General features: G+C 43.0%; 1 protein-coding gene across 1 annotated transcript in view; it reads left to right on the top strand.

Annotated features, from left to right (window-relative positions):
• LOC308282448 (nidogen-1-like) overlaps positions 1-5,648 on the top strand; it is a gene marked incomplete at its 3' end in the record, with an annotated part of 98,752 nt that extends 93,104 nt beyond the window's left edge. Inside the window, exons 20-23 of the mRNA XM_080722794.1 lie at positions 749-906; positions 2,279-2,402; positions 3,799-3,911; positions 5,530-5,648. Of these exons, the coding sequence (XP_080578920.1) occupies positions 749-906; positions 2,279-2,402; positions 3,799-3,911; positions 5,530-5,648 (514 nt within the window). The remainder of the gene's footprint in view (positions 1-748; positions 907-2,278; positions 2,403-3,798; positions 3,912-5,529) is intronic.
• Between the last annotated feature and the right edge of the window lie 12,006 nt (positions 5,649-17,654).

The following is a 17,654-nucleotide window of genomic DNA, read 5'->3' on the forward strand; positions in this document are numbered from 1 at the left end:
CGGTTGGAGAGCCTGTTTTCCATTGAGAGCCCGACTACCTGTTGTATAATTAAATATATACACCACTAAACTAACCTGGTCAACCCCAGAGCCATCGTTACTGACCCTAACTATGGGTTAGTGACGTGATACATATACCACACATCGCTACACTTTAACACTTACGGGTCAGACACCTTCATACTCAACATCTTTTCTTCCACGCCTTAAACTTCTTTGCCTCTTTTTTGTTTTTTACTATTTTGAAAAACATTTTAAAATACTTCAAATAGCCAAGCTACATCAACACATTGTGAGCTTGTGCAGTGCAGTAGATCAACTTTTTTAACTATTTAAACATAGTTTTTCAAAATAGTAAAAAAAAAGGAAAAGAAGTTTAAGGCATGGAAGAAAGAATAGGGCCCACTGTACAAAACAATAATAAAAATAGGGCCCACTCTTTATACAATACTACACTTTAAGCTGTATCTTGCATTGTTTCTCAGACCTGTTTTTATGAGTGAGTAAATTAAATCAAATCAAATTAAATCAATCATAGACAATCATAAAATGATAATCTAACATAATGTTTAAAAAAAGAAGAGGATTAGTATTTTATCAGAATGTTTCTTAACTCTGCATGTGTGTGCGTGTGTGCTGTGTGTGTGTGTGTGTGTGTGTGTGTGTGTGTGTGTGTGTGTGTGTGTGTGTGTGTGTGTGTGTGTGTGTGTGTGTGTGTGTGTGTGTGTGTGTGTGGTGTACATGCTAGGCGTCTCTACTGGACAGACTGGAACAGAGACGGTCCAAAGATAGAGACGTCCAGCATGGACGGCTCTGACCGTTCTGTCCTGGTGAAAGATGACCTCTCCCTGCCCAACGCCCTGACCTATGACCCCGACAGCCAGCAGCTCTGCTGGGCAGACGCAGGTAAACACCGGACGGGCAGTGGTCTTCTTTTTTTCATCTTTAACACAATGGGAGCCAAGGTTTCTAACATTTCTAGATTCAGATTCAGATTCAGATTACTTTATTAACCATTGTGTTATACACATAGGAATTTGCTTTGGCATACTACATTTTTGCATTCAAATCATTTTTTCACATATAACATAAAAACAAAAAACAGACAAACACCAAACAACACCGACAGAACGCAACACGTAGTCACCACAGCAGCCATGGGCGGCGCTATCTTGGAGAACCTGCGCAACAATTCAGGGTGGTCAAACAAAAACAACAAACACAAGGAAAAACAGGTTGACAAACAAAACAAACAGGTTGACAAACGGGGGGGCCCCCCCCCCGTTTGCCTGTACGAACAGATAGAGGCGGTGTGGAGGGGAGTGGAGGCGGGTGTGTGCGTGGGGAGGTGTGTATCTGAAAGTCATGATAGTCATGTGTTTATGCAGGTGTAGTCCTGCTTATCGGCTCTGGGAAGTGAACCAGGTCAAAGCAAATTGTCTCTCCCGCGGTGTCAGGGCTATGAGACATCCTGACAGGCTGGAACAGTCCAGAAGACACAACAACAGGTGTTTGAGGGTGGGAGGGTGGGAAGCGCTCTTCAACAAAGTTTCCTCTCTCGCAGGAGGAGTGCCAAATAGCTACGAGAGTAGAGACAGTGTTCAGATACGCTCCAGCAGGCAGGACAGGGTAGCAGACACACGAGGTAGGGAGAGAAGGAAAAAAAGCGACCGCCTTCCTTGAGGAGCAGATTCACCAGCTGTTGATTCATCAGCTGTTGCTGCTGCCGCCGTTCACTTACCCTTTATTTTGAAGAGCCTCGGAAGTCAATGCAGCATAGACGCTCCATTTTGCTTCTGTGCGAGTCATGTTATGACGTATGGACCAGGGTCTTTCACAGGTAACACAACATGCGCAAAGCTGCACACTGTAAAATTAACCCTTTGTCTCGTCTCTCAACGAGACAACTGAGTTTTGGCACAGCGACCTCCAGTGGCCTTGTCTCGTTACTGAACGAGTTTGGCCCCATGGGTGGTAAGTAGAATTCCGAACGAGTGCTTTTCTTGCCGTAATCCAATTATGTCTTTTTGGTCACACTATAATTCATGGGTTTTGCAACATTTTAATCACATTTTTATCTGTTGACCAAGTCAGACCTTCTTTATGCCCAAAATGCCTGAAGAATGTCCACGACCAAAAGTTTACTATCTAGTATATCAACAAGAAGAATGTCTTAGGCCACCTGTGTGTGTGTGTGCGTGTGCATGTGTGTGTGTGTGTGTGTGTGTGTGTGTGTGTGTGTGTGTGTGTGCGTGCATGTGTGTGTGTGTGTGTACAGGGACTCATAAGGTGGAGTGTGTGGACCCGGCCAGGAGGGTGCGCCGTCAGATCGTTGAAGGAATTCAGTATCCGTTCTCTGTGGTGGCCTATGGACGATACCTGTATTATACTGACTGGAGGAGGTAATTATCATCTCATTAACATCTCATTAACATCTAATTAACATCTAATTAACCCTACGGACGATACCTTTACTATACTGACTGGAGGAGGTAATTATCATCTCATTAACATCTCATTAACATCTAATTAACATCTAATTAACCCTACGGACGATACCTCTACTATACTGACTGGAGGAGGTAATTAACATCTAATTAACATATAATTAACATATAATTAACCCTATGGACGATACCTGTACTATACTGACTGGAGGAGGTAATTAACATATAATTAATAGCTAATTAAGATGTTAATTAGGACTTTATTCTTATTTCCACATAACAACTCAAAGATATTAATGAGTTAAACAATGTGTGGTTCTCCCCTTTAACATCGGAGCCAATGGAGATTGTTTTGATCCCTCCTGCTTACTGTGTCCAGTAAGTAGTAGCCGTGGACTAGTCTGGGATCGCTTCACTTTTCAGGCTTTGATCCGGTCGGGAGCGGAAACAGCCTAAGTCACGTTGTAGTCCTCAAAGGACTACAATTTGGACGGAAAGATCAAACCGGATTCAGTTTTAACCCAAAATAATTCCCGTGCACTCAAGGACATACTTTTAGGGCCTACCTAATAAACTCCTTGATGCGGCGTAGTTTTGCTTTTGGAAAATGTGTTTGGTATATGCATCTTTTAGTCCATCTGTTAGCGACTGGCAAGACTACACTAGGCTACTGGAGCATTTTAATAGGGATTGGGGAAACAAACGGGGGGAACCAAAACAAAGTGAATCTGCTTCTCCCAGCTTGTGGTTTCCGCCTAGACCGGATCAAACCGCCCGTTGTAAACGAACACCAGGCTTTCCTCTTCGGAGGGCTTTTGTGATGCGAGGTTAGCCGCGGACAGACAGACAGACAGACAGACAGACAGACAGACAGACAGACAGACAGTTTTTTTGTTGCAGTGTTGATTTCGTCGACTAAAACTATGATGAAAATGTTTGTCGACTGCGTTTTTTTCCCTGACGAAAACTAAATAAAAACAAAATAAAAACTAAGCTGTGATGACTAAAACTAAGACTAAATATATTCATAATTTCGTCAACAAAATAAAAACTAGACTAAAATGTTAGGGAGGGCTAGTGGAGAAGAGAGTCATTTTATGTTTGGTTGCTCTCAGGTGTTGCGAGCAACCAAGTGTAAAATCAGTCATTGATTACGATGCCATCAAGGCCTGCCAAAATAAATTTCCGTTGACTAAATCAACTGTAGATTTAGTCGCCTATAATCTTATGATGTTTAGTTTTAGTCTAAAATTAGACTAAAACTAATACTTTTCAGGTGACTAAATTATGACAAAATTACATTTTATTCAAAAGACTAAGACTAAAACTAAATCAAAATGTGTGGTTTCAGAGAGGCGGTGGTAGCCGTGGACAGACAGACGGGCAGAGAGACTGACGAGTTCCTGCCACAGAAACGCTCCAGAGTCTACGGCATCACGACCACACCCACCCAGTGTCACCAAGGTAACTGACCACACCCATAACCACACCCCCTACACCCTAGCCACGACCAACCAGTGCACCCAGTGTCACCAAGGTAATTGACCACACCCCCTACACCCTAACCACGCCCACCCAGTGTCACCAAGGTAACTGATCACACCCCCTACACCCTAACCACACCCACCCAGTGTCACCAAGGTAACAGACCACACCCCCTACACCCTAACCACGCCCACCCAGTGTCACCAAGGTAACAGACCACACCCCCTACACCCTAACCACGCCCACCCAGTGTCACCAAGGTAACTGACCACACCCCCTACACCCTAACCACGCCCACCCAGTGTCACCAAGGTAACAGACCACACCCCCTACACCCTAACCACACCCACCCAGTGTCACCAAGGTAACAGTATCTGTTCTATATAGTTTAATTTATAATATATTCATTTAATAGTGAATACATTTCACTAAAACACTGACGCCAAATTTCAAATCCACTTTACTTCAACGGGAATCGTGAGCCGATCTACAAGCTCACATAGTGTCGCAACGCAACACGTTGTGAGCTTGTAGATCGGCTATTTTTGGCAAATCCCCAGATTATCTTGATTGTCGTTATTTATCTATCAGTCAGTCAGTCAGTCAGTCAGTCAGTCAGTCAGTCAGTCAATCAGTCAATCAGTCAACAGTTCTCCTCAAAACTTTGGCACCTTTCTACTCCTACATACTTAAACCGAAAATAGATATTCAAACATCAATGTGTTCAGCTTACAGTGGCGAAGTGTGCAATTACTTTTTACAGCAATCGGCCAAAGGGTGGCGCTGTAGGAAGCCTTCGAAAGTGCAAACTTTGGACAGGTATAGCTCATGCTCTGTTGGACGTACATACATGAAACCTGGACACACTTCTGCGTCTCCTCATGCCGAAAAACTTTGACACTCTAACTTTTGACCTCTGACCTTTAGTTCTCCCACCATTTTGAATTATATGAAAAACAGTAAAAATCTATCTCGTCCCGGGATTTTCGCGTCACGTGCACAAAACTTTTTTTTACATCAACTTTGGACCAATACGGTCAAACTGATCAAAGAGATGAAACATAATGTTTTAATAATTCACTGAATATTGCAGTTTTATGCAAATTATTCTTTTGCCTCTAAATCATACATGCAACCTTACATGTTCATGGCATTTGGCAAAGATGTAGACTAGAGGGTTAGTCCAAATATCACTGAAACCAATCTTATTCCAATTTGCCAAAGGGGAATAATTTTGAGCAGTTTGTGAAACCCTTAAACCCGTTTTTATTCTGGGATTTTTTTTAGCAATTTGCATGAAACATTCTACACACAATCTAAGGACCTTTATCTAACATGCCTATGAAGTGCACACAAAAAAACAATATAATAATAATAAATATAGCTGCAAGCAGCAAGAAAGTGTCCAAAAACACCTCAAATCATGAACACAGCCTGTGATGTGCGTGAAATCTTGCAAGCACATTCCCACTAGGTCAAGGAACAGATGCCACCCTTCTCACATTGGCCTTGGACATTTTCTAGTTATCAAGATAATGTTGTAAATCACATTTTATTTGGTCACAGTGATGGTGACATAACCTTTTCTCCTCCTCAGGATACAACTACTGCTCCAACAACGGAGGCTGCTCTCACCTGTGTCTGCCACGCCCCGGCGGCTTCACCTGCCGCTGCCCGGACTCTCCCATTGGCCGATGCGTGGACAACAACCTGTGACATCACTCTGATGGGAGGGGCGGGGCTAGCGGGGACCCTACTTCCTGATTCCACACCCCAGTCATCAAGGGACCCTTTATCTCCTACCAGGACCTCTGGTACTGATGGTTTTATCTCCTACCAGGACCTCTAGTACTGATGGTTTTATCTCCTACCAGGACCTCTAGTACTGATACTAGGAGATAAAACCATCAGTACTAGAGGTCCTGCTAGGAGATAAAACCATCAGTAGCCTACCAGAGGTCCTGTTCGGAGATAAAAATCAGTGTTAACTGGAGAAGGAAGTCCAATGTTTGAGGACCTGGACTGCAAAGCTGCAACCGTTTTCTTTGAGTGACTATTTCATTTGCAGGTTTTTACAATGTCATCATGTGGAATCGTTTCAAAACTAGATTTATGTTAACGCTATTAAAGAAGACACATTTTTGCTGAGTGAGAGAAGGTCACGTTGTGAACATGAGCCTTTAGCTCGGGTTTGTGACAGAAGCATTACTAGATAATGACATTTTCCAGCCTAGTCAAAATCTGCTTTACAAAACAAGACAAACAAAAACAAACGTCATTAAGAAAATAACTAGTTATTAAAATGAGACTAAGAGACTAATCAAACACAAATCAAAGAAGGTAAAAGGAGGATTAGAATTAGGTGGGGGGAATGCAAGTTTTGAAGAGGTGGGTTTTTGTGGGTGGTTTTAAAAGGAGACGAGGGTGGTGGACAGCTTTGAGGTGAGCTGGGAAGTACTGTACACTCCAGACATTATCACCCCAGGTTCAGCTCAGGTTCACAGGTATGGCGGGGGGCCTGTGGTTGTTGACGGGAAACACTCCCGGTTGTTGAGGGCCTTGTAGGAGGAGATCAGTATCTTGAGGTTGAGTTGTGTGTTTGACTGGGAGCCAGCGGAGGTCATGGAGGACCGGTGTGATGTGGTCCCTGGATCGGGCACATACTACGCAAAGTACGTGGGCTAACAGTACAGAGGTTATACGTACTCGGTACTACAGGACACCTGTACATTACAGAAAAAACATGGAGGGATTCCAGACAATGGTGTCTTTTGATAACCTGACTCGGCCAGATGGTGGCAGTAGTGCGTATACTGCATATATCGCCCTATTTTTACCATCTGAGATTGCTCGGGCAGACCCGATGTAAGGGGCGGGCCATTTTTAAAAATTCTTTAGCAGGTGATTGGATGGGGCCGTCTGTCTATCACAGTCTGAGATGCCAACTCCAACCACTCATATTGGCCTGTCTGCATGACGTTACACCCAGAATCCGCCTCCTGGGTTTCCACATGGTCTGCAGTCAGACTCTATTGGCTCAGAGCCGCTCAGAGCCCGCCCGTAGCTGCCGCTGATTGGTCCGGTCTGGAACTTTACGAGTGTTATCAACTCTCCCCGAGCAGTCTCAGATGGTAAAGTAGGGCGGTACTCACTGCTGCCACCATCTGGCAGAGTCAGGTTAGTCTTTGATGGAGAGAGAACGTTTTGGCTAAGGACAGAGAGGGCCCAACTGTTCATGTTTTTAAACTTAACAAATCAATGTTTTATTGTATTTTATTTTTATTTTATATATACTGTACATATATATATATATACGTATATATTAGTTGTATCAGAGACAAACCATTGAAACCAGACGGTGCAGAATCATTCTTGAGCAGAAGGTAGCTCAGTCGGTAGAGCTCTCGCCTTTGTACCGCAAGGTCATGGGTTCGATTCCGGGCACCGCCAACTCAGCGTATGAGTAGCACGTCTTGGCAAGTCGTGCGGCAAGTACTGGGAGCTCATGGTAGGTGTGGCGCTACACCTCAGCAGTCCATCTCCCAGGGGTCTAGCGCATTGTAACGGGGACAGACTCCCGCGTGTTACCGGCTGATACCGACAATAAGCCACTCCCGACCTACTTGTTAGAAGGTGGCGCCAATGCACTGCATGTTTATATATTGCTTTGACCACATGAGCCCCTATCAAGACTCCCTATCTACCCCCTCAACGTAGACGACTACGGCCTTTAGAGGGAACGGCAGAAAGATTTGAAGTCGGTTTAGGGGACAACGGCCTTTAGAGCAAACGGCAGGAAGATTTGAAGTTGGTTTAGGGGACAGCGGCCTTTAGAGCAAACGGCAGGAAGATTTGAAGTTGGTTTAGGGGACAACGGCCTTTAGAGCAAACGGCAGGAAGATTTGAAGTTGGTTTAGGGGACAGCGGCCTTTAGAGCAAACGGCAGGAAGATTTGAAGTTGGTTTAGGGGACAGCGGCCTTTAGAGCAAACGGCAGGAAGATTTGAAGTTGGTTTAGGGGACAGCGGCCTTTAGAGCAAACGGCAGGAAGATTTGAAGTTGGTTTAGGGGACAGCGGCCTTTAGAGCAAACGGCAGGAAGATTTGAAGTTGGTTTAGGGGACAACGGCCTTTAGAGCAAACGGCAGGAAGATTTGAAGTTGGTTTAGGGGACAACGGCCTTTAGAGCAAACGGCAGGAAGATTTGAAGTCGGTTTAGGGGACAACGGCCTTTAGAGCAAACGGCAGGAAGATTTTAAGTCAGTTGAGGCGACAGCGGCCTTTAGAGCAAACGGCAGGAAGATTTGAAGTCGGTTTAGGGGACAACGGCCTTTAGAGCAAACGGCAGGAAGATTTTTAGTCAGTTGAGGCGACAGCGGCGTTGTCGGCTGGTTGAATCGGCAAAACAAAGAGAAACCACCTTCCACGGTGGAACTCTTTGAAGACGCTCTGCGTCTTGTCTCCACGTAAACAGGAAAAATTACCAAACGTGTGAACCTCGTGCTGATGTAAACAAGCTCCCCTTCCATTACCAACCACATGGTAGGAAGAGGAAGGGGAGTGGTTCTATCAAAGATTTGTTTTTAAGTGTGATTTCTTTTTTTTCCTAATAAACTTGTAAATATCTTGAAGTGCAGTGTTTTTAACTTCATGTTTCCAGTGGTGCTGATGCAGACGGTTTGGACCCGGTTCCTCTGGGATAAACATTGGGTTCATTAGAAACCCTTTGGTTTCATCTACACTCAGATCTGGTAACTATGGATGAGGAGGACTTCATGTCTGAAGGACAGTTAAAGCCCATTCATACATCAGAGAAATTGCAGAGCAGTAGTTTTCTAAAGTCTGACCTCACCCTAGTATGACTGTTTATAAAACTACACTGCATTGAACTGCTCTGCACCTTCAATGGATTATGAATGGGCCTTAAAGGACAACTTTGTTTTTTTACAACAAGGGTTCATATTTGAGATTGTAATTAAAGAATATAAAAGGTGAGTGTTAAAATTATTTTGTTTACTTCGTTCTATTGTTTTAGAGATTCTTCTTATTTCAGTGGTTGGGGGCATGCGTACAAGTGGCTAAATATGTCATTTTACACAGAATAAGCCCATTCCCAAGATACAACGCAACCTTTCATGGTTGGATGTGACTTATGGGGGCTAGTAGTGTTACTGTAAATAGCAATAAAGAAACTGCTGGCTTATTGTGTCTAAAAAGACATATTTAGCATATTTAGCAAATGAAAACATTTTAACACTCACTTTTTCTTTTCTCTAATTACAATCTAAAATATGAACCATTGTTGTAAAAAAACAAAGTTGTCCTTTAACACATTGTTAATAACAATACAAACTCTTTTAACCCATTAAGACCTGGAACCACTTTAACCATTATTTGATGCTTTAACTATTATAAAGAAAATAGCAGATCTACAAGCTCACAGCGTGGCACTCGGTGCCGCGCTGTGAGCTTGTAACCAAATGGTCCATTTGGTTAATTCCACTCTGAGTTTCTCGGGAAACCTGTGATATGACACTGTAATTAATTGAATTGATTTTAAGGGTTTTAAATCAAAGTGTACTGTATTGTTCTTGGAGTGATTTTACAGCCAAAGCCAAAGAAAGCACAACCTCATTAAATCATTTTATAATGAATCTGCACAGCCTCGTTTAAATCATTATATGACTGGAATGTTTCTGCTGTATGTTGTTGTAGCCGATCTAACAATGAGTTAATCAGGCTTAAGTGTTTATTAATTCATTTTGTATTCATTTGTTTTGATGGGGATCCCCAAGAACCAAACCTCAAGGACCCCTGGGGGTCCCCGGACCCCACTTTGAGAACCACAGCTTTAATTACTTAAGTTAAAGCCAAATAAAGTGAACATAGCTGATCTACAAGTTCACAACATTAGTCATAAATGTAAACAGAGGTACAGTCAGACATTAAGGCTAAAAGGATAACACAATACTTTATTAGTCATAAATGTAAACAGAGGTACAGTCAGACATTAAGGCTAAAAGGATAACACAATACTTTATTAGTCATAAATGTAAACAGAGGTACAGTCAGACATTAAGGCTAAAAGGATAACACAATACTTTATTAGTCATAAATGTAAACAGAGGTACAGTCAGACATTAAGGCTAAAAGGATAACACAATACTTTATTAGTCATAAATGTAAACAGAGGTACAGTCAGACATTAAGGCTAAAAGGATAACACAATACTTTATTAGTCATAAATGTAAACAGAGGTACAGTCAGACATTAAGGCTAAAAGGATAACACAATACTTTATTAGTCATAAATGTAAACAGAGGTACAGTCAGACATTAAGGCTAAAAGGATAACACAATACTTTATTAGTCATAAATGTAAACAGAGGTACAGTCAGACATTAAGGCTAAAAGGATAACACAATACTTTAGTCATAAATGTAAACAGAGGTACAGTCAGACATTAAGGCTAAAAGGATAACACAATACTTCTTCACCTAAACATCACCATTGGATCCTATTTTTTAGTACAATGCTATAATGCTTTAGTTATACAATGGACGAACAACATCTCACTATTTCACTGAAGCTATTCTTCACCAAAACATAAGTAAAATGCCTGTAATATTTGTTTTGGTGATCATTAGAATGTCTAGAACATATGTTATTATTGTGAATGTAAGATGGGCCAGTCTTACTGTTACGTTCAGAAATAACTGTATTACAATAATGCAATACTATTAACCATTTATCATTAAAGGAATATATATATATTACTGCTGTATGATTGTTCTTATATAAACCCAAATGAAAAAGGGGGACCTTTGTTGCCGGACAACGCCAGTTGGACTTTAACCAACAAACCATTAAAGGTTTACACACCACTAGGCTAAGACACAGGTTCTTAATAATAATACCAGGCTGGGAGAGCAATAATTGGGTACGAACACCCTAGAGAGACTGACACCACACAGTTTGTTCAGGGGGGTACAAAGGTACAAAGATTTTATTGGATCCTATACAGGGGGACTCTAAAATGCCATAGAACAATAAAACCAAAAGAAAACCTAACTACCTAAAGGCGCCACTAAACTAATAAAATTATTCAAATCATTTATTAAATAGTTAAAATGTTATCTTTGATCGACTAGTAAAGTGCCGGTGCAGATCGTGGGTCGCACTCTACTAGTATCGTTATTCAACGAATAATACAGCCAGGGGGTGGGCACCAGGGAGCTCAAAGTAGCCACACAGCTCAGCAGTATTCAACAGCATACATCCTACGTCAGATTCTGAAACACACAAGAGGAGGCCGCCAGCTCATATGTTCACAGGTGCAGAATTGGTCGTCCTAAGGTGCGGTGCTTTAACTTCATGTGTCGCGATAGACAGGTACTTACACACCCGGCAAGCAAATGCTTGCCGGTGAGTGATGTATGCGTGCGACACACACAGGACCGTCCCTCTCACAGTGGGTCAGGTAGCCGTCTCTCCGTCTCTCACCGTCCCTCTCACAGTGGGTCAGGTAGCCGTCTCTCCGTCGCTGTAACTAATAAGGTTCGCACAATGGTTCTCACTTAGCGTAGCATAGCTACTCTACTCAGTCACATGAGTCTCTGCTCTGCGTACATGGTTCCTTAGAACCCCCGATGTCTCTGCTCTCTCAACACGTCTGTTCTGCTCCCCTGCTTCCCCTTGACTGAGTCACACCGTCTCATTCATAGTCCTGCGTCTCGCCCAGCTGCCACTCAATTGGCCAGCCGTGACGTCACCCCACACTGCATAGGCTGCAACATGGCCGCTAGTTATCCTATCCAGAACCTCCATTCACTTAAAGTCCCGCAGTCCATTCAGAAAAAGAGAACATGATTAGGGGGAAAGGAATATTATTACAACATAAATACCATAACGAAAATACAATGTGTTTAAATAAAAGAAACAAAAAGAAAACATCATTGTAGTTAAAGAAATAATACAAAAAATTAAAAATAACAACACCTTCCTTTCATCCCTATCACATGAACATATCCACAAAATGAACATTAGAGCATGAATTCTGATGTATGGCTATAAACCTTACAAAAACACTAAAAAAACAACATTACATTTTCCTCTCCAAAGTACTCCTACAACACCATCTGAAAGGTTGAAAAATGTCTTTTTCAAGTATTAATTCGGGTCTTGCAGGGTTAAGACTAAAAGGATAACACAATACTGTATTATAAACGTAACCTGTAAGTGTTACATCCGTTACACAGGTAAAGAGCGGCCTCCTGTGGTATAAAAGTGTATGTACAGGAACCAGGGAGAAATGATAGACCAGACCACTGTTTCCCAAGCAGTGGGTCGGGACTTAGCCTAGTTCCAGACCCTGAATCGCTAGCCACACCCCTTTAAATTGTTTGTTTTGGCGATTCAGGGGTCTAGCATCGCTCTCATTGAAGAGGCCTGCCTCGGTTGAAAATCCGATCGGCGAATCAGCGTCGTGAATCAGCGTCTTGTGATCAGCGTGGGTGGGGGTTTCCCAGAACTCACGTGTGTTTCCAAGTACACCAGCGCCGCCGCCGTACCGTACCGCGCATCGCGTCGCGATAAAATGCGGTAAATTGCGGTAAAATGCGATCGTATCGATCTCGCTATGAAACACCAGTAGCAGGCATGTTATGTTGTGTTTGATTACTAGTTCGTAGTGCTCCTATTCTGACTGTTTCTTTAGTAGCAAGTAGCACTCTTGCTCAGCAAGAAAGGGCTATATTGGCAGCGCCGTGGAATGGCAGCAGCCGTGCACCCTTAAATGCACAAATACATTTCGTTGTACTGTGAATGTACTTGTATGTGTACTGTTCTTTGTAAATGAGTTGATCGTTGACAAATGAAACTGTGCCTGCTGTACCTGTACTGTATTGTTACAATGACAAATAAACTCTAATCTAATCTAATCTAATCACTAGCAAGCAACAGGCTAGCCACTAGCCAGCCACACTGAACCAATCGCTGAAGACTGCCTTTTTTTTGTCAACGCCCATCCCTGCAATCGCCTTCGGTGGAAGTGAGTTCAGACTGAATAATGGAGTGAAACGAAATGTCAATTCAGGCTGAGTGTCAGGCTAGGTCGGGACCCATAATGAGTCACAGACACATTTTTATGGGTCCGTTTATTTTTTGTTTTCCGAGATTTAGTTTGTAATCTTTCAATTATATATATATATATATAAAAATAAAAATAAAAAGCTAGTTGTTTTTTTCTAAGGAATTTCATGAATACATATTTTAATCTGAGAAATTCCATGAATTAGACAACAAATGTTTTAATATAAGAAATAGTGAAAATAGCCGATCCGCAAGCTCACAGCTGTAGACACAACATACATGGGTGCAAAATACTTTATTATGCAAAGTAATATAATTACCTACAGCAGAGGTCTGCGACAGGGTGTCCAGGACCCCTAGGGGGTCCTCAGAGTTACTACAGGGGGTCCTCCAAATCTTTGTGTGATAGAATCTTTTTTTCTCCTTTTTTATTAACCACTTGAACCCTAACGTCCATATTCTGAGAACTTTAACCAAAAATAGCAGATCTTCAAGCTCACAACGCCTCGTTGTAGATCGGCTACTTTTTGGCAGAGAGCTTTGGTGTAGAGGGGAAAAAGAGCAGACTAAGTACAGTGAAAGGTCAAGTTTATTAAGTATTGACGGTTCAAGTGGTTAAATATCTGAAAACACAAATTGACATGAATCCAGAATACACTGATGATACACCAACACAGCGCTCTGTCATCAGCGCGTCATAGCTGGGGGCGGAGTCGAGCGTGGGGGAAAACATAACACCAACCCCCATTAGTAGAATGGGGTTTTCCGTGTTTTTCAAATACGATTTTTTAATAGTATAGGAAGCGAAATGATGCATTTAAAATTAAACAGCATTGGGATTAAATAGTGTCTGATATTATTAACGCTTCCAGTGCCAGCCCCTAGATGGCGCCGTTGGAATGCCAGACTTTCTCCCATAGGCGAGCGCTTCAGCATCCAGGGGCTCACGTTGCAGTGACGCGCGTGCTCACGTTCGTACACATCATGGAAAGGTCCCGGATGTTAATGCTAACAGAATAGCTATTCCCATCTAGTCATTTTAAAGATCATTTTTAGGCGATTTCGCCGTAAATAAACCTCGCGCCACATCCCTAAAAACACAATCCAGAGATATGGGCCTCCAAAGATGTGGTTTTTCATTGGATTCGGCGGCGATTCACGGCTACGTTCGCGGCTCACGGCCGGCATGGCTTCCCCAGGATTTGGACCACTGGATTTTACATTTAGGCCCAGGCTTCAGAAGGCCTCGGATCATTTTATTCATTTCATTAAATATCCCGAACATGTTCGGGATAGGCACACTGGACTACGTTCCGGAAGCGGCGCTGAACATTTGGTGAACATTGGGGGTCTCAAAAATGTATTTTAAACCATTTTTAATGGAATATATCGTCGGACCATGTAAAATGGCTAGCTGGCTAGCGTAGGACGAGCCAGGACCACCCACGACTATACAAGCAGCTCGGGGTAAGTCAATTAATTTAAAAAAAATTGTTTTGGATTGAACATATCCCGAACATGTTCGGGATAGGCACAGAATGAGTTAAGGACTGGTCTCATCATCAAAGACCATGGGTTATCTAGACTATGTCTGGTATTAGACACCGTTACATTTTCTATGATAAATTAAACTTAAAACGAAAAGCATAATTAATCAATGATGGTTATAGAGCACCTTAAATGAATTCCAGTTGTCTACAGCCATTAACAGCTTGTTATCATGCAAGGATTTACACACTGACACGACGCAACACAAGTTATCCTATCCTAGTTTCAAACCTGCAGAAAATACTTTTAAACTGGCGTCGATCCTGCCATATATTCAAAGATCAGGTCTCTATCCTACTTGAACTCACTACGACGTGTTCTATAACATCATTGACGACTTAACGACTGTTGTTTTTTGATATTATTGCGACCGAAGGTCGCATATACTCTGAAGAACCGTGTCGCTTGAGTGTCCTTCCTTCCTTCCTTCCTTCCGTATCCTCGTGACCGTCCGTATCCTCTGTGAAGTCAGTGTGATGTCAGCGAGTTGTGACATCACTTCCTGTACAGGGCGGCTACACGAAATGTGGATACCACTATATATGGAGATAGTCCAGTCCATCATGTCATATGGGACTACCGTCATAGAAAGTAGCCATTGTTAGGCCGGAGTCATTGGCTGTCTAAACATGGAGATGTGGATAACACTATATATGGAGATAGTCTAGTCCAATATGTCATAATATGGGACTACCGTCATAGACAGTAGCCATTGTTAATCCGGAGTCAATGGCTGACTGTCTGTACAGGAAGTGATGTCACATGACATACTTTTTATGCCCATATATGAGTCCTAACATGGAGATGTGGATAACACTATATATGGAGATAGTCTAGTCCAATATGTCATATGGAACTACCGTCATAGACAGTAGCTATTGTTAGGTCGGAGTCAATGGCTGTCTGTCTGACTGTCTGTACAGGAAGTGATGTCACATGACATACTTTTTATGCCCATATATGAGTCCTTCTGTACCACATCTCCATGTTTAGGCAAACTCCACACAGAAAGGCCCTATCGCCAACCCAACCTAGGGTGTGAGTGATAGGGCCTTTCTGTGTGGAGTTTGCCTAAACATGGAGATCTGATCCTCTGATCTGATACGGGCGGCTGGACTTAGATCACCTATGAAAGGATGTCCATGAAAGAATGTCCATCCACCTGGAGAAAAGAAAATGTAACAAGGAGGTGGCAACAGGGCGGCCAAATAAAGTTATTAGGCCTGGATCCAACTTTAAGTCGACGCACATGATTCCAGAAGTGTAGTGCTTATTCGCTCTTGTATCAAACCGGTACTCGAAACGTACTTAGAATTTAACATATTTTCTAAAGTAAATATGGGGGCTGCTGTGTTAAGAACGTTTCGTTGTCAAGCTCAACGTTGGGCATTTGGACCTATACATGGAGAAATGGAGCGAATCTGTTTGGCCTAAACATGGAGATGTGGATAACACTATATATGGAGATAGTCTAGTACATCATGTCATCTTGCTGCTTGCTCTCCTACAGTGCGGACGTATCGCTGCTTGCTCCCGCTTAGGCTCGCTTGTGCTTACATTCTTCTGCTGATACTGATGTTTTATTTTTTCTCTGAGAAACTACAAATGGATCTTGGATACTTATAAAACTCCGGGATTGTTTTGCTGTACTGCAATATACTATTTTTTGCCACTTGGTGACTGGATACGTAGCATCTAGCTAACTAGCAAGATGGCCGGACCAACCATTTCTACAAGGGTTTATCAGAAACTGCTTCAGAGGATTGCAGTACTGGAAACGGAATTATTCCAATTAAAACAAACCCAAAGACTGGATAAACCACTCGCCTGGAATTCCCTTGGTGCAAAGCCAAAGATGAAAGAACGGACGACGGGCAGGACACCCTCCCAAAGCCCTCTTATCACCGACGAATGGCCGGAATTACCCCGGCACAGCGCTGCTTCGACCCCCCTTCATAAATGGGCAACTGCCAAGGGGAAAAACACTGCTAAAAAGTCAAACGCAGTCCAATCTCCACACACACCGAGTGTGCAGCTGGCAAACAGATTCACGCCACTGGCCGAGGATGACAGGGGTAGCATCTCCCCAAGCTGGCTAACAGAACAGCTACTAGAAGCCCCCCGAAGTCCCCCTGTTGACAGAGAGAACGTCCCACCCAGCAGGGTAAGAACCACCTCAGTGATTGATCCTGACATTTTGATTGTGGGCGATGCTGCTTTAAAAGGTGTCAAAAGCATAAGAAAGAAGAAGGCAAAAGTTATGTGTTTTCCCAAAGACACAGTCTCTGACATGAAAGACAGAATTCTGGATCTTGTCAACAAACACCAAACGGTGAAAACCCTGATTCTACATACTGGCACATATGACACAGAAGAAAAACAGTCAGAAATCTTAAAGGAGAATTTCAGGGCTCTATTCAACACATTGAGCTTCCTGAACAGTGACATAGAGCTTTGGATCAGCGGTCCCCTACCGCCTATGAGAGGCACAGACGAGAATTTCAGCAGACTGTTCTCTCTGAGCAAATGGCTTTTAGCTGCATGCACCGACAAAAATGTGCATTTTATTGACAACTTCAGTTTTTTCTTCGACAGAAGACACCTATTTGCTGATGAACGGCAACTAAATAAGCTAGGAGCAAAGATATTTTTGCAGAATGTTCTCCATGCTCTGGCCTTGGCCAGAACACAGCAATCCAAAACAACAGATTGTGATGAACAACTCTTATCTGCAACCCACGAAGAATCCATAACAAGAGATAGTGTTATGGTTACTGAACTGCCCCCCTCGGCCGAGGGGGGAACGGCCTTGGTGAACGGAGGAGCTACCGTTGTCCCTGCCCTCCCTGACGAGGAACTGATTATGGTGAACGGAGGAGCTTCCGTTGTCCCTGCCCTCCCTGACGAGCATGACAGTATGGTTACTGAACTGCCCCCCTCGGCCGAGGGGGGAACGGCCTTGGTGAACGGAGGAGCTACCGTTGTCCCTGCCCTCCCTGACGAGGAACTGATTATGGTGAACGGAGGAGCTATCGTTGTCCCTGCCCTCCCTGACGAGGAACTGAATATGGACAACATCTCCGCTGA

Source organism: Nannobrachium achirus (assembly GCF_963921795.1).
Source record: "Nannobrachium achirus genome assembly, chromosome: 3".
NCBI classification, from domain to species: Eukaryota; Metazoa; Chordata; class Actinopteri; order Myctophiformes; family Myctophidae; genus Nannobrachium; species Nannobrachium achirus.